The sequence below is a fragment of the Dermacentor silvarum genome, chromosome 3, assembly GCF_013339745.2.
Source record: "Dermacentor silvarum isolate Dsil-2018 chromosome 3, BIME_Dsil_1.4, whole genome shotgun sequence".
Lineage (NCBI taxonomy): Eukaryota > Metazoa > Arthropoda > Arachnida > Ixodida > Ixodidae > Dermacentor > Dermacentor silvarum.
Window position 1 is genome coordinate 117543577 of NC_051156.1, and position 18415 is coordinate 117561991.

Genomic DNA, 18415 nt, shown 5'->3' on the forward strand with positions numbered 1-18415 from the left:
TGAGATATTCGCCGTTGATTCTCACTCCTAAGCCTACCATCAAAAAAGGATGTTTTTCTACGCTCCACACGAGCAATAATAATTGCGTGTGTATGAGACCTCCCGCCTTGTCTGTACTGCCGCGAGGAGGTTGCCTCAAAAAGTATACGTGTGGGCGCAACATTAACACTATCTGGAACCGGTCTGTGGGCTCCGGATCGGGCAGCGTTCGGCGAGACCTGTCCCCTCAGCTCTCGCCCAGCTTCCCTCAAAGATACACTATACCTCGTGTGCAATTCCCCGGACTGCACTCGTCATGGCGCCACTATCTGTCAAATGTGGGGCACATTCAAACCGCTCAACTAAGTACCATTCATGTATCTATGGTACACACCATAGATATATGTTAGATTCCATCTGACATAACCAACTATATGTGTATACAACTGTACAAATTGCGCGCACCAAATGTTTTATCCCGCAGAACAAACTTTAAAAAAAACCTGCCAGTTTCGACCGAAAGTCGAACCATCGCCTGGCTGCGCTGAACCGCGCCATGCGCAGTCTCCGCCAGAGTGCAACACCCCTCTGCTGTCTTGTGCACGATGGAAGACGATGCGCTCCCTGCCCGTATTGCCGCATTGCATGCGTGAGATCGAACCACCATCCTTGACGGCTCACCCTTGCCCGCTTTCATTCGCACTGACCGCGTACTGCACGTGGCGGCGAGGTTATGGCAAGGAACATCACGGCGGCGGCGACGACGACGACGACGGCGGAATTCGCTTGGAGCATCCATATACTTGTTAAAATGTACCTGTTGTGCCAGCCAGAGCAAGTGGGCCTGAAAAATGAAATTGGAGACGAGGGAATCTCCGAACCTCCTTGGCCTACAGTCCATTTACAGGGGCGGCGGCAGCAGCTACACCAGCGCGAAATGCGGAAGACGAGGCGGTGGGTGTCCACTCTCGCAGTCAGATCTCGCTTGCGCTCGGACTGCCAAGTTAGAGCGGTACGGGGTGCTCTGAATGGTAGGCTGGCGCTCCGAGAGGACCATCCGAATATAATTGGAGCTCTCGATTTAGACCTGCCGAAATCAGTGTTCTCCAGAGCACCTGAAAGCGACAAAACGCCTACACCACAAGGCAGTTACGGATTGAAATATCCCCTTCTTTCATTGAAATACAATTATCTACATCTCAGATAATTTAGCTAAAAGATTTTAAGCGCCAGTTTAAACATCGCCCTACTCTGAAATACTTCTAGTGAAATTTATTGTACTTATCCCAATAACCCGTCAAACTTGTCCGCGCTCGCGCCCCATTCGTAGCAGGCCCGTTTCTTTTGCAGAAGGTATTTGAGCACTAGGGCACAGTAATTACCTCTCTACTAGCGGCGCGCGACAGTGCCCTGCATTGCTCGAGCCTGCCGCATTCTCAGCTGGTTCGAGCTCTTGAGCTTCCTTCATCCCCAGTGCTTGCGCTTCCTATGGAGACAGACAGGTCCCGCCATGGTCAAAGGAGTTGGGTATAACTCTGTCTTGCTGTCCGAGGCTCTTGACATCGTTTGTTCATCCTCTGTGCAGAACGGAGGGCTACCATAGCTGAGCAAGCGTGAAATTCCTGCAACAAATCGCAGACTTGTAAACACTTGAAACTCCTCATGAGTGCCTGTTTTAGTTCGATGAATTATACCTACTGTGAGATAGTGTGCTTTCAACGGGCCTCCTTCTGCTGGTAATGACAAATGTACTACCGATCTATGCATCTCAGAACACCGTGCCAGAGGCTGAATTGATCTCCTAATTCTTCATGGGTGGCACGACAAAGCGACATCTGTGCCAGCGACCCATGCATATTCGACTAATGGCGTCGTTTCTCTACAGAGAGATACCTAAGTAAGGCGCGTGGGCAGTACGATTGCAAAGATATAAGCGATAATACTATAACAAGGTTTCGTTACATGCTGTTTTAGCAAGCCACCCTAGTCAATGAACTAAATGACGTTTTACGTAAAAAAATGCCCTGCAAGACTGGAACTCGTATTTTTCTATTCCATAAACGGGAGCACTGAACGCTTTCCAAGCTATCAAAGTGCTGGACTGTCTGAGGTATGACCAAACAATTTGCTTACACATTCAACTCGCCTTGATATATCTTCGAAATTGTAGAAGCATGTGTTCTGGAGGGCAAGCGAGTTTCATTTTAACCACATTGTTAAAAATAACTCCTCACACTTAACTACAAAAATTATTATATTGGGTAGTTACTAACGTGGTTGGAAGAAGAAACTTACGCGCTTGCATAAGAACAAGGACGAGGCTTCGATCTGCTTTAAGTGGAACATGTTTTACATCGTACCATACCTTTTTTGTTTTTGTTTAGCAGCTGCTTTAATGTCACACCCTCTGTTTCTTTTTTCTTTGTTTTTCAGGTCTCGGCATGGGAATGTTTCTCATGTCCGTCTCCATTTACAATCTCATGCTTTTTGAGAAGTACAAAGGCACAGCCATGTCAATGACGTTCCTTGCCTGGGGCGTCGCTGGACTTTATGGCCCCGTTTTACTGGCCAGGCTTCGAGACACTTACGCCCTCCAAGGAGCCTTACTAATATGCGGTGGCATAATTTTAAATTCTGTACCACTGGGCATGCTTCTACGAAGGCCTTCAAGCATCAATTTTAACAGCCTCAAATATGCCATCAGCAACTTCTTGCTTCGGAGGAACGCCAGTTCTTCGAAATCGGTCAAGGCAGCACCGCTTCCCCTCGATGAGCCCTCAGACTTCGCAGTGAGCAGCATTCAAGGAAATATGCACAGCGAAGCCGATATCGTGAATCCGAATCTACATAGGGCAGCCAATTCAAACCTAGAAGACGTCGAAGAAGCTGGCACCGACTTACATGATCGTGGAACCGTGGCAGAAGATTGTTCATCTTTTGTTTCGACTAAAACGAAACGTCACCTCACGCGCAGCCTCTTCAATTCTCTAGTAGCATTGCTGAGAACGCCGGCATTCTACGTGTTTCTGGCTGCAACTGTAGTCAGCGAATATTCCCTTGTGTCTTTCGGCACAACCATTGTGGACTATGCAACCGACAAGGGCATCGAACTGTCCGTTGCAGTGCAGCTCGTGATCTTCGGCGCAGTCGGCCACATACTAGCGCGCCTATGTGTCGTGCCCCTGTCTGATTGCGCGACAGCCTGTCGGTTACCGATGTACGCTTGCGCCTTTGCAGTCGAAGCTGCCTCCACCATGACAATGCCGCACGCGAAGTCAATGGTCATCATTACAGTCCTGCGCATCGCCGAATCCCTGGCGCAAGGGTTCGTCATCTCTGTCCGGGGTATCCTGCTGGCTCAATACTTGGGCATCGAAAGGGTGGCGACCTGCTCGGGCCTTTTTGGACTGACGATGATCCCGGTGTCTCTCAGCAGCCCTACAATACTCGGTAAGCAAAAGCTTCAACGAATGTCACCCCGAATAAGGACAGATTGTATAGCTAGTACATGCATGTCAAGAATCGTTTGGAGGAGCGGCTCAACCAGCCGCGAGCTCGCCAATATTTTGTTGGGCATGTGATTACATCTGGTAACTTCATAAGAAATGTGCATATTTATAATTCCAAATTGTCACATTATCAGCATCATTCCTGGTTGGAGGGGGACACATCACGGTAATTGTACAAAGGAACAACCTTGCTTAGCCTTGCAAACAGGAGATCCTTCGTAAAGGGACGCAGTAAATGCATTGAAGTCATAACAGCGACGACACCATTCCAACAGAATTTATAAAGTTATGACATCTGATATACACGATACCGCAGCATTTATGGCACCTGAATTACACGTCCCCGCAGGAAAACAAGGCACTCTAACTGAGAATATTTACTGCGCTACGTACCTTTCGCTAGCGAGTGTCAAACTGTGCGCAGAATTGACAGATTGGCTGTCACAGACGAGTAAACAAATGATATCGACTGATTCGTACTGCACTCATGCCTCCATTGCAATGGTAATCCGGTCGTTATATCGAATGGTAAAATCGCAGGCGATGTCAATTTGAATCTGTCATCATTCTAGCCAAATTTAATGTCCAATACCGCGTGCATCACTGAGAAACAAGTAGGAAAATGTTTCTGAAAGAGAGTATAATGGGTTGTGTGCCGCCTTTATTGTACCAATCAGTGAGTTCTTTTTGGCTTGCGATTGGTTTATGGTTACGGGGTTCATCGTGTTAAATAGCCTTTATTACATGTCCTAAAGCAGCAAGCAGTTGTTATTTCTATATTTACATGCTTCGAACGGGCAATCAAAGGTGCAAATAACACATTTCATGAATATATCAAACTCAAGAATGATGAGATCGCGTTTCATAGTGACCAAGTGTAAGTATGTTATTGGTTGCGGCAAAGAAAGAAATCCAGAAAAATGAGTAGCGGCCGAGAAAGTCTAAGCGCGCAAACAAACCACGCTAAAATCCAAAATTTATACTGGCGAATCCATAACGTATATTTATGTTTTATAAAGAACACCAGCATTATAATGAAGACGATCATAGTCACCCCAATAATTACTACCATATTTACTCACACACAAGCAAATGCTGTCTACAAAAAGTCCACAAAAATATTTTCATGATAATATTCACGGAGTTCTCACGCAAACAGCTTTTCATTTTTCGATATCAGCCGCTTCCGTAATATCTCTGAATAAATGTGTTTCCAGATACAAATTTTTCTTACACTGGTCAAGTGCAAGTCGAGCCGAAATGTAAGACAATGGCGTTAGGCCCAAGTTTATGCCCTTTCGAAAACACACGACTCAGTTTACGTAGTTACAATCACACTAATGCCATCACAGCAAGGTCTTTTTTCTTAAGTGCTTTGCTACTCACACAAATACAAAGACATTCTTGGTTATGACACTGAAGTGAGTTTAATAATTCTATCTGAGCTCAGCGGAAATTGCCAAGGGTGTTCTGCAAAATAATTATGAGGCTGAGAAATGCATGACTAAGATAGGCATAAGTGGAGAAGTAGTAAACATACATACAGTATAAGCATTAGGCAGGTTATCACAAGGAGAAAAATGCAACCAATTTCATAAATGTGAATCCAAAAATCAATAGACGCTAGCTGAGCACTGGTTGTATTTAACCCCCGTTTAATATTCTGGCCCTTCGGGAAGTCGCTGTCTAGATTAGGTGAAATATTTATGCAGGCGTCTACTTTTCTACATAGGCGTTTTTTGAGATTTGCTTTATTTCACCACATTAGTACATTTGTAACACAACAGAGTGTACCATTTATGGTGAGGATAGCAGGGCGTAAAAGCTGCATATCTGCAGCTTGACTAGCCCCACTACCCCAAAACATTCCTCATAAATTTGCTTCGGTTTGAATGCCGAACGAAAAACGAAGTGCATTTGTAAAGCATAGAAAGCGTAATTAACGCTTGACTGACTCTCTGACAGATTATTGGTTGATTGATTGTCATTTATGTAAGGCTTCTTTTGCAGCAAATATACAATATCAGATCAGAGAAGCATTGATGATAGTATGCCGGACAGGGCAACCCGCAATGTTGTGCCTTGCAGAAAGTCAGAAAGCTTACAACTTGTAGTAATCAGCTATAATCTTACTATAAAATATTTTATATTTAGTTCTCAACCGCACAGTCGCCGAATGAACCATTTACATGCATGTTAACGGATACGCTATACATGCGATAACCGATACAATATAAAAGATTATTGACGCTAGGTTACAGTGGTGGACAGAATGCACCAACGCACTGCCTGAATATATGGCTGGCTTTCGCAGGCGCCGTGGCACGATGGATGTTATTTTAGATCTTGTTAGATACGTATATCATGGGAGGAGCTATGAAAGAATCCCCAGTGCAGTGTTTGTAGACATGAAGCGTGCATTTGACACAGCCAGCCACACTCACCTACTACATGAGTTAATTCAGTTGGGCATAGTTGGCCGAACACTGAGATAGATTGCGGAATGGCAAAAGCACACAGAATAAAATAAATCAAGGCATTCCACAAGGTAGTGTACTCATTCCATTTCTCTTTAACTATGTGATGACTGAATTGCCCATATCATGCCTGCTACCTTCAATTATTTTATATACGCAGACGACATGTGCATATGGGCTTCTGACTCGAGTACTCAAGACACTCATCAAAAGCTACAAGCTGGCCTAATAATAATTAATGTTTTTTTGAAAAGTAGCGTATGATTATATCACGACAGAAAGCTGCAGTACTTCATTTTACAAGGAAATGCCTCAAGAGATTTCAGTTCGTGCTAGACTCTCAGCTTTGCAACTTGTCCGAGAACCCAAGTTCTTGGGTATTATTGTAGACAGACGGCTATCATGGCCTCCGCAAATAAAAGCATTAGAGGAGAAAGTCAACTCTCTAATCAACATTCTTCGTCGGCTTGTTGGAGTAAGATAGGGTAGTTCAACCTCTTCTTTATTCCGCGTTCAGTCGGCGATCATTGGACGAAGAATAGCATACTCTGCTCCTGTGTTACATGAAATATTCCGTAATCTGGAAGAAATTATTCAAAGATTAATGGCCAGTAGTCTATATGTCTTGGCGTTCCGCGTGCATCTGCCAATGCTTTGGTAATTGCCGAGTCCCGCCAACCAATTTTTCATGCACTAAGATTTACGGAAACTTGTCACTTTTTTTTGTTTGGCAACACAACACGCTAATCATACATTATTCCAAGACCTTCAGGATAGAACCGCTGCACGCATTCATGACGATATAGGGCGGTGCAAAAACCTCATCATCATCATTCATCAGCATCAGCCTATATTTTACGCCCACTGCAGGCCGAAGGCCTCTCCCTGCGATCTCCAATTACCCCTGTCTTGCGCTAGCGTATTCCAACTTGCGCCTGCGAATCTCCTAACTTCATCATCCCACCTGGTTTTCTGCCGTCCTCGACTGCACTGGCCTTCTCTTGGTATCCATTCTGTAACCCTAATGGTCCACCGGTTATCCGTCCTACTCATTACATGGCCTGCCCAGCTCCATTTCTTCCGCTTAATGTCAACTAGAATATAGTCTGTCCCCGTTTGTTCTCTGATCCACACCGCTCTCATCCTTGTTAATAGGATGGATAGTTGGGCGTGTTGGTTAAGCATGATCTGAGCATGGCACCGGCCTGTGTCACAAAACACGAGAACCAATACGTAGATTGTCAGGCAGGAGTAGTTTACGAAATTCCTTTAGATTGCGGTAGAAATTACGTGGGCCAACCCGAGCAGTGCCTGAATGACAGGCTGAGGCAACATAAAAACAAAGTCAACATTGGGAGAGAGGGCCACCTGGCAATTCATTGTAGAGACTGCAAATGTAAGCTAGACTTCTACGCCTGCGCTGTGGTTGCCAGAAGCCGTGACAAATGGGTTCGTTTAATAATTGAGGCCAAAAGGATCATCGAGGCAGGTGATAAGTGCGTAAGTGTTGCCTCAATATCTCTATCACGCAAAGAACAACCTTACCTGAACGCGAATGCGCACTGAGAAACTGTGATTGCGCTCCCTGTATAAAATAGTGGCGTTTTTTCTGATTAAACATTGTTGGGAGTGGCGCCCTGTGTGTGTGTGCTCTCTCTTCGTCCGTTGTCTTTTTCGCGCCTTCACTTCAGATCTCGCTCTCTTCCTGTCTCGTAACGCTACTCCTAAGATTTTTCGTTCCATCGCACTTTGTGGAGTCCTTAACTTGTTCTGGAGCTTCTTTGTTAACCCCCAAGTTTCTGGCCCATATGTTAGTACCGGTAGAATGCAATGATTGTACACTTTTCTTTTCAACGACAGTGGTAAGCTCCCAGTCAGGATTTGGCAATGCCTGCCGTATGTACTCCATGGTAATTTTATATTCTGTAAATTTCTTTCTCATGATCAGGGTCCCCTGTGAGTAATTGACCTAGATAAACATACTCCTTTACAGATTCTAGAGGCTGACTGGCAATCCTGAATTCGGGTTCCCTTGCCAAGCTATTGAACATAATATTTGTCTTCTGCATATTTATCTTCAACCCAATTCTAACACTTTCTCGGTTAATCTCCTCAATCATTTGCTGTAATTCATCCCCATTTTTGCTGAATAGGACAATGTCATCTGCAAAGCGAAGGTTGCTGAGATATTCGCCGTTAATCCTCACTCCTAAGTCTTCCCAGTCTAAGAGCTTAAATACTTCTTCCAAGCATGCAGTGAATAGCATTGGAGAGATTGTGTCTCCTTGCCTGACCCCATTCTTGATAGATAACTTTCAACTTTTCTTATGGAGAACCAAGGTAGCTGTTGAATACTTGTAGATATTTGCTACGATAGTCACCTATGTCGCCTGCACTCCTTGAATATGCAATGCATCTATGACTGCTGGTGTCTCTACTGAATCAAATGCCTTTTCATAATCTTTGAAAGCCATATAGAGAGGTTCCTTGTATTCCGCAGATTTCTAGATCACCTGATTGAGGACATGGATATCACCCATCGTAGGATATCCCTTCCTGAAGCCAGCCTGTTCGCTTGGTTGGCTGAAGTCAAGTGTTGCCCTGATTCTTTTGGAAATTATCTTGGTGAATATTTTATACAATACGTAAAGCAAGCTAATGGGTCTGTAATTCTTCAATTCATTAACGTCTCCCTTCTTATGGATAAGTATAATGTTGGCGTTCTTCCAGCTCTCTGGTACACTTGAAGTTGTGAGGCATTGCGTATAAAGGGCCGCCAGCTTTTCAAGCATGATATCTCCTCCATCTTTGATTAAATCTACTGTTATTCCATCTTCTCCAGCAGCTTTTCCCCTGGTCATGGCTTTCAAGGCCCTTCTAACTTCATTGCTAGTTATAGAAGGAGCCTCTGTATGCGGTTCCTCGCTATTTCGAATGAAAGTAGCTTGGCTGTTTTGGGCGCTGTACAAGTCAATATAGAATTCTTCCGCTCCTTTGACTATGTCATCGAAATTGCTGATGATATTACCATGCTTATCTTTCAGTGAATATATCTTGCCTTGTCCTATGCCAAGCTTTCGTCTTACTGATTTCAGGTTGCGTCCATATTTTACGGCTTCCTCAATCTTTCCCATGTTATAATTTCGAATATTCCTTACTTTCTTCTTGTTGATCAGTTTTGACAGTTCATCGAATTCTATCTGATCTCTTGAGTTGGTCACTTTCATGTTTTGTCGTTTCTTTATTAGGTCCTTTGTTTCTTCGGAGAGCTTACCTACAGGTTGCCTTGGTGCCTTACCTCCCACTTCAATTGCTGCTTCTGATATCAGCCTAGTTACGGTTTCATTCATCACCTCTGTGTTGTCTTCATCTTCCTGTTCTAAAGCTGCATATTTGTTCGCGAGCACCAGCCTGAATTGATCTGCTTTTACCCTTACTGCGTCTAGGTTGGCCTGTTTCCTCTTAACTAATTTTACTCTTTCTCTCTTCAGATTGAGAGAAATCCTAGACCTCACTAGCCTATGGTCACTGCACTTTACCTTACCTAACACTTCTACATTCTGCACTATGCTTGGATCGGTAGAGAGTATGAAATCTATTTCTTTCCTTGTTTCTTCATTAGGGCTTTTCCAGGTCCACTTCCTGTTGCTGCGCTTCCTGAAGAATGTATTCATTATTTGGAGCCTATTCCTTTCCGCGAATTCTACCAACATCTCTCCTCTTGCACTCCTAGAATCGATGCCGTAGTTGCCAGTTTCTTGCTCGCCAGCCTGCTTTTTCTTAAATTTTGCATTGAAGTCGCCCATGACTACAGTATACTGAGTTTGCACCTTTCTCATTGCTAATTCAACATCTTCATAAAACTGTTCTATTTCTTCAAACCGTAACTAGAGGTTGGGGCATAGGCCTGTACTACCTTCATTTTGTACTTCCTATTTAGCTATATTACGATGACTGCTACCCTCTTATTGATGCTGTAGAATTCATCAATGTTGCCCGCTATGTTGTTATGGACTAGAAATCCTACCCCGGATTCTCTGTTATCTGGAAGACCTCTGTAGCAGAAGACGTGGCCGTTAGTCAGCACTGTGTAAGCCTCATCAGTTCTTCTGACCTCACTAAGGCCAATAATATCCCAGGCAATGCCTCATAATTCCTCAAATAGTCCTGCTAAGATAGTCTCAGTCGAGAGGGTGCGCGTGTTGAACGTTGCCAGGTTCAGTTTCCATTGGCGGCCTGTCCGGACCCAGAGATTCTTGGCACCCTCTGCCGCGTCGCAGGTCTGACCACCGCCTTGGTCAGGTGCTCCGCAGCCGCTGGGGACTGAGGGCCATGGGTTAATTGTCGGGGTCATGAGGGAGGTAGTGGCCGAATACTGCACCAGGGAGGCCAATTCCCGTTCTGGGGAGGGATGAAGCTTCGACGAAGCTTACTGCCTGCTTATGAATACTGGCCTGAAATCATCCCCCATGGTGACTTGCAATTTCAGAAAGAGTCACATCACTTCCTGGAATAGGTCGTAAATATGACAAAATAAGTAACTTGCGATGTTGCGACAAAACAAATAATTTTGTGACATCATTACACTAAGTACGTAGATAGCATGCATGTATATACCGATGGATCAAAGCTCTACATCAGCGAAGCAAAGCTCTACATCAGCGTTTTATATACCTGCATACCAAGAGAAAAGAGCGTATAAGCTTTGCCAATTTACAACATCCACAACGGCAAAACTTTACGCAATACTTTCTGCTTTACGTTACATATGTCCGCAGTCAGGACCTCCTCGCTGGGTTGTTTTGAGTTACTGGCAAGCCTCATTGCTGTGATTAAATGAAATCAGCTTATCAAAAAAAAACAGCACATTGGCATACGAAATATAGAAGACATACGCCACAGCAAAATAACTACAAAACGACCTAACTTTCCAGTGGATTCCAAGTCACTCTGAAATCATAGGAAATGTAGTGGCTGATCCCATGGCACGTGCAGCGCACCAAGAGAATGAATTATCACTACTTCCTCTAGCGACGTGTGATGCGTGATGTTTATTGAACAAACTATGGGGTAGATTGTCGAAGGAAACTTCGTTCATAAATGATGCGCGGAACTCTAAATTACATTATATTGATCCTGGAATATAATTCAATATTCTGTTTAAAATTAGCCGATATGTGGAAACCACAGTTCATAGGCTTCGGCTAGGCACTGCCAATACTAAAAGCTTCTTGTATAAAATAAGAAAAACTAACAGTGCTACATGCTCATTTGAAGAGGCTGAAGAATACTGAACACATTCTTCCACACTGCAAAAACATGAAACAAAAGCAAAAAACCCGTAAGAAGCTTTCCGATAAACCACGTAACTTGGATAGACAGCCACTATCCTTAGGAAAAATATTGGGTCCACAGCCAGCAGAAAAACTTTAGAGGAATCAAATACCGCATGAAAATAATTTTAGAGGAATCAAAAATATCCGAGAAATACTAAGTCAGATTACAGTTATTGCACGTATTGTTATTATTAACAGGCACTCTTGACTGCATGTTTATTGTGCTTTCGATTTCAGGTAGCATTTGTGTCTGCGTATAAGCCTGTTGTATTTAGAGTCTGCTATTCAAGAGGGACCTAATTCACAAGTGCCCATCATCTTCTGTGTGAACACCTTGATTTTGTGAACATTTATGCTGTGTGAACACATGTGTTGCGTATGAACAGTTCGGTCTTGTGAGTATGCTATGAGAACTCGCCTGTTGCGCAAACATTTATTTATATTGCAGTACTAAGATTTAGTACATGGATGTTCATCCATGTGTTTATTCGTCCAGTTTTGTGATTGTTGACAACTTTCCGCGGACAACCATCATGTAAGAAGAGTAGCCGGTGCCACACATAGAAACCAAGAATAGACACCAACCTTTTAAATACATTTAATGAAAAATATATTATATTCTGGGATATTTTACACGCAAGAAAAGAAAAGAAGACCAAGATTCCAAACGAGTGAACAATAAACGCAGCCTAAGTTAGACTTGTAAACATCAGCAAATACCGTCTGACCCAGCTAACATTAGGCAAGCTGTTCAAAGAAAGAGAATAAAGACATAAACGTGGCGAAAGATACGATTATGAGGAATACGGTGTTCGGTCGTCACACCTCTGACAACAGCATAGGCAGTATTTAATGTTGTTCTTCTGATCATTTTCTTAATAGGTTACAACTTAGAAGGTGCAGCCTCACCATACATTGTAACACCATATATGAGTACCGATTCTACAAGTGCTTTGCAAACAAGTATTCTCTGGCACACATCACACGTGGATATCATCGTGTAGAAGACAGCGAACACTAAACTTAGCCGCATAGCTACGTGATTTTTATGAAGAACCGAGAGAAATGTTTGATCGCAATCTACCCCTAAATACCTATACACTATCTCACAAATACCTTGCAGCACTGTCGAAGTTACGAGGAGTACATCATCGATATCACTACGAATCGCAATATAGTTGCGGGCGTACAACTGTCTGAATATTGGCGGACCAGAGAGCCTTATTTATGCTTCGTACATGATACATTCCGGCGATACGTAAAATGTTCAGACCTTTGCGTATGGGCGTCGTATACGGCGTAATAAATCTTGTAGTTACCTCCGGTAACCGTAAAAGCCACCCTATAACCGCGATTACGTACAAATATGGCAGCGCCTGTACAACCCTGACCGCCCGGTTTCATCCAAATTGATCAATCTGATCTGCCCTGACAGCAAGAAATAAATGGTAAAATCAGTCTGCGCTTAATCTCATCGCACGCTGAGTGTTAAGCCGGTAATTTTTGTTGTTATCAGTGAGATCATACGCTTGTTTTGACGCTGCTAGGACCACACAGATGGTGCCCAGCCATAAAAGTGGTTTCATTTCCAGTTAGCAGGTCGCACCACAGTTAGCACTGGCGATGCGCTGACGATGCAAAATTCTATAAAGGTTGAATTGCTCACTGCATCCTTAATTTACTACGCCGCTCTAGTATGGTACGTGATGACGGTGGCGAGCGAATGCCAAATAAACGCTGAGCATATGACGCAGCGCGGGTGAACATTTATAAGGGCATTCGCCATCACTACTGGCTAAATATTCTGTCAGGAAATGCTCTAAATGTGTGTAGATGAAGCGGAGCCACGCTGTCCCATTGAAGTAACTGCAGCTTACTATTACAACGCCAAAACATTTGCTCCGTCGATTTACCAAACATGGAGGATGGCATACCCGATGCTGAGCAGACGACGCGGCTCGAATGAACAGATTTTGAGGGGCGTTCGGCCTTCGTATTGGCTAAAATGTCCTGCACCTTCCATAGTGCCGCAAGGAACTATTGAGATAGAGTATGACTTTTGCAGAGGGGGGTATATTAGAACATATGCAGTTGGTATTTGTTCGCAATATATATATATATATATATATATATATATATATATATATTAAGCAGGATTTTCCTATGGTAACACGTTAGCTGTCCTTTTCCTTATTTGTTAACCTGCAGTTGCTAATAATAAACGAAGTTATGATTGTAGGTATGACCTATTGCATCAACCGAACACAATCCGTTAAGTTTCTGTTTGATACAAGCGCGGTACTCTCTGCCTACTAATATAGAGATGCGTTTATATGTAGGGGAGCAAGATCATTGATGTAGAGGTTTAACAACAAGGTCACCATAACAGAGCCCTGGGTAACACCATATTGAACTGTTATGAGTTCACAGTAAGCCTTACGAAATTCTCACCGTTTGGTAGCGGTCAAGAAAGCATCCCTAGCAATGGTAAAAAAAAACGGTTCGAAAACTATACACACAAAATTTTCAAATGAGTAATTAGTGATAAGGCCTTTTCATAGACTTAAAAGGTCTATGAAAAGGCCTTATTAAACTGTTCTTTTAGAAATTTAGACATTCCCGAAATCCCAAATGCCCTCTAAAAAGTGTACCTTTTCTACTCCGGAACTTATAATGAGCATTTCAATTTAACGAGATTTTATCGCAAGAAGAGACCATGCGGCGCTGTAGAAGCTATTCGAAAATCCACGTAAGATATGACAATATTGTAATACACCTCTAATTCTGCAATTGTTGTTTCTTCCCACTTTTATACGCACTCGAAAGAGTGCGTAGAAGCCGCAGCCTAAGTTTATCAAAATTGCTAACAATGTCGCCTATGCGAATTCCACCGTAGCCCAGTGAGTAGCTGGGTCACAGAGATTGTTTTAACAACATTCCCTAATTTTTGCTGTGTGATTTCACTAAAGCAGACTAATCGGTCTGTAGTGGAAAATGCCAGCTTTAGGTAATGTGCTTCAGGTAATGACTGTTGCAGCCTGTCTATTGTGTCCACAAATATTAACTTTGCTTACTAGTTCGTTTATTCACTACCTCGAAAGTTAACGTTAAATATTTCGTGTATATTAGTTCTTCCCTGCTTTCCTTGTCAAAATGTTCAATGCATTCCAAGACTTGTTTATATGCCGCCTAGAATAAGAAAGCTTCTTTTTGTAAAGCGTGCTTCCTGAATGCGTTACAGTTGCCGCCAGCTTATTCGCGATTTGTCTTGGCTTACACTTTCAGAATGAAATCTGCCGGGTTATCCTTGCTCCTTCGCCATAAGCTTTCTTTTACGTGACTTTTGCCGATTATTTCTTGAATAATCCATAGTTTATATTTTTGCACTCTTTTAACTTGAGCCCTTTTTTTAACAGCGGAGCTGTTTAAGCCGGTAGTAGTGTGTGACGCGAGACGCAATACCTCGCCATGTTATGATGTCACAAAGTGGCCTAGCAACTCCATACCATGTGTGCGATAGCTTCGCAAGACTCCGCGTCTAGACATTGCGCGCAGCGCGTCTGCTCCGTTTGCCTTAAATGTCCCCTGTAGCTGGTGTGAATGCAGGGTTGCTAGTGTGCGGGCGGTCGTAGCAGCCACGGGGAGACCGAGGAAGAACCGCACTCACGAGGAAGAGGCCGCTTTCCGGGAATCACGCCGCTTGGCCAAACAAGAATACAATCGCCGACGCCTAGCTGATCCTGCACAGAGAGCCGAGGAAGCCTTAGCCAAGTGACAGGCGCAGAGTCGAAGATCGCGAATACGCCGATCGAGAAAGGGAACGAAGGTGGATCGATATGCGGAACATGCGCTGAAACCCCAGACTATACACAGAAGCCGAGGCATTACGACGCCGAGCTGTTAAGTCCGTGGGAGGAGCGTACGGCCGTTTCGAGCCCAAAAACCTAGCAAAACCTAGCAAAAAAACTTGATAAAACTACAACTACACGATCGTCGCTCCGCTGTTCTTAAGCCTTGCGCGTCGTAACGCAAGCTTTTTTTTTTTTTTCACCTTCGTCTCTCCGCGCCGCTACCGTTTTACGCTGCCGTGGAGGCGAGCGCCTTCTGGATGGGATTTTCGCAAGTAACATACCTGAGCGTACCGCTGTTGTTATAGATGCTGGAAAAGGTGCTTGTGTTTGAGTTTTCCCGTAACAGAATTATGTTTTCTCGGACATTCAAGTTACAATCCGATGCTATCATGTCTGTAGGTTGTAGTTAGGTCGTACTTTACGATTTTTCTGCCGAATTTTACTTTGAGGAATTCCATTTTTCTTCACCAACCCCTTACGCCACATGGCGCATGGATGGCCTGTATGGTCGGGGTGGTTCAGGGTGAATTTCTACGCCATGGACGTGGATGCCTACGCTGGCGCCGGATTTTCTGCGATACGGGGCACTTAACGCTATGTAGTTAAAAAGTGATCGATATAAGCCGGTTTATTTTTACAACCACCACAAATATACTTTAACTTAGCTATATGCTTATCGTAAGCCCGAACGCGGTCAGCTGACAAAAATGTCATCCTAGTCAAAATGTTATTTCTGTTTGTGCAACATTTAATAAGTAATATATATATATATATATATATATATATATATATTATACATATTATAAGAAGCTCGAGCACAAGTTAAGGACCGCACAAAGAGCGATGAAATGAAAAATGTTAGGTCTATAACGTTAAGAGACAGGAAGAGAGTGGTGTGGATGAGAGAGCAAACAGGGATAGCCGATATTCTGGTTGACATTAAGAGGAAAGAATGGAGCTTGGCAGGTCATTTAATGCGTAAGATGGATAACCGATGTATCATTAGAGTTACAGAATCGGTACCAAGAGAAGGGAAACTTAGTCGAGGACGGCAGAAAACTAGGTGGCGTGATGAAGTTAGGAAATTTGCAGGCGCAACTTGGAATCAGCTAGCGAAATACAGGGGTAATTGGAGATTGCAGGTCCTGCAGTGATTGCAAAGATTGCCTTCGTCCTGCAGTGGACATTAATATAGGCCTATGATGATGCTGATATATAATACAGGGTGTTTCAGTTAACTTGCGCTAAACATTATGAATATACAAATGCTCTGTAGCTGGACACAACAGAGGTAGTGTTGTTTGCCGTTGCTTGGAGATAATCGAATTATTTGTTGCATTTTGCCTAATTAGGTAATTAGTCTTAAATACTTCATCAACTTCTCAAATAATATATTCCGATGAAAGTGTCAATGAGAAAATTGTAGAGCAACATGAAAAACTCCCGATACAGCTTTCTGTTGCTCAATACGTGCTAGATAAACGTGTTTTTCCGAGAGTGAAAGAAGCCCGCGAATACACGCAAAATTGACGCGCGACTGTCCACTCGAGGCAAATGGCATGTATTCTGGGGCATATTTCACGCTCAGAAAAACACTTTTATGTAGCACGTATTGAGAACAGAAAGCTGTATAGGTAGTTTTTCATGGTGCCCTATAATTTTCTCATTTACACTTTTCATCTAATTATATTATTTGAGAAGTTGATCAATTAATTAAGACCAGTTATGTAATTAGGAGGATTGCAAAACATAATCTGATGATCTCCAAGCGACAGCAAACAACATTACTTGATTGAGTCCAGCTACGTGGACATTTGCATATTTTTTTAAAGTTTGGTCTAAGTTAACTGAAAAACCCTGTATATATATATATATATGTATATATATGTATATATATTCACTTTTAATACTGCTAATTTAATTACCTAGAAACTTATAACAATTAAGCACATGTCTAACTTAGCACAATGTAGCGCATGTCCTTATTGGCTGCTATTCTGTGTAGACCAAGACATAGTGCTTCAAAAAGCAATGGCGGAGAATTTTGGGAGATGAAAGGATACAAAATACTGTTTTGCTAACAAGCATTAAAACATGTTTTTGTACAGCAAGCTGTTACGAAGAGTATTGTCCTAAGCTGTACGCGATGTTCGCTTTGCAGGGTACTTCCGTGACACCATGGGCTCATACGACCCCTTCTATCGGATGATGGCCGCTCTCAATGCAATCGTGGCTGGCGTGCTGTTCTTGTTCTTCGTTTACGACTGGAGACGCACGAAGCCACAAGAAGTGGAACGATGTGGTCCCACCTATCGACAGCCTGATGACGAGCAGCCGCGAGCTGAACCTTCTTAGCCTACAGAAAACCTACATGTACAAGATTTCGTCATTCTGGATTTTCCCACGATAGTTGCCATTAGGTAGCAGCGCAAAGCGATCTGCAGAAAAGTCAAAATGAGAACTACGGCGTGAATTCCGGGCGCAGCTCATGTGTTATTTCAGTTTGCCTCTGAACACGAGACAAATTTGTTAAATGTATATACTCAATTTCTTTCCTAAAAGTTTGGTATCCTGGCGTATGAGTGTCACAAATATTGCGCACTTCTTTTATATGGCTTTTTGCGTGAACACCCGTCACGAAATCAAACTTTTATGAAAAAAATTGACAGAGGTGCCCAAGAGGTGTAGAAAATAGTGGACAACTCAAGTAAGTGTATTGTATTGCAGCCTTTATTATGAAAGCTTGATTGTTTCTGTTGGTCTAAACGTTTGTTGCCGCCGCAGCTGCGCCGCTCTTCACCACGATGTGTTCCTGAAACCTGCGCTATAGTTTGCCTCAAGTGTTACATAGAACTATATACGATATAATATTTATGCTGAGACATAGTACCCGTAACGAAGTTCAGGTGAAATTATCAATTTCAAGATAAGCTACCCAATCTGTTAGCTGCCCACTGCTAGATACAATATTTAACACACCGAACTTTTTTTTTTTTTTTTGGGGGGGGGGAGGAGGGAGGGACTATAACGAAGGGCACAATTTGCTGTACGCTGTGGGTATAAAGTATAAAAATTGACGTGTTGCGAGTGTCACTAACAAAAAAGAAACATAAATTTGGCGTATACTGTTTCCAATGAAACTATTTACGTAATTTCAAGTTTGTGCGCAGTGCGATTTGATTTGAATAACCACACAAAATATATTTATTCTTATGAGATTCGAATGCGGCGTTGCTATGGCAAAACTTTGTGTGGTTTGTATA

General features: G+C 43.0%; 1 protein-coding gene across 1 annotated transcript; it reads left to right on the top strand.

Moving 5' to 3' along the window:
• The first annotated feature begins 2410 nt into the window (after nucleotides 1-2410).
• On the top strand, nucleotides 2411-18126 carry LOC119445738 (uncharacterized). Its single transcript, XM_037710025.2, has 2 exons — nucleotides 2411-3429; nucleotides 17314-18126. The coding sequence occupies exons 1-2, from the start codon at nucleotides 2421-2423 to the stop codon at nucleotides 17505-17507; spliced, it is 1203 nt and encodes a 400-aa protein (XP_037565953.1). The 5' UTR covers nucleotides 2411-2420; the 3' UTR covers nucleotides 17508-18126.
• Nucleotides 18127-18415: the final 289 nt, after the last annotated feature.

Coding starts and splice junctions, on each gene's coding strand:
- LOC119445738 (XM_037710025.2), top strand. CDS start 2,421: ATGGGAATGTTTCTCATGTCCGTCTCCATTTACAATCTCATGCTTTTT. Junction 3,430..17,313: donor CAGCAGCCCTACAATACTCG/GTAAGCAAAAGC, acceptor TTCGCTTTGCAG/GGTACTTCCGTGACACCATG.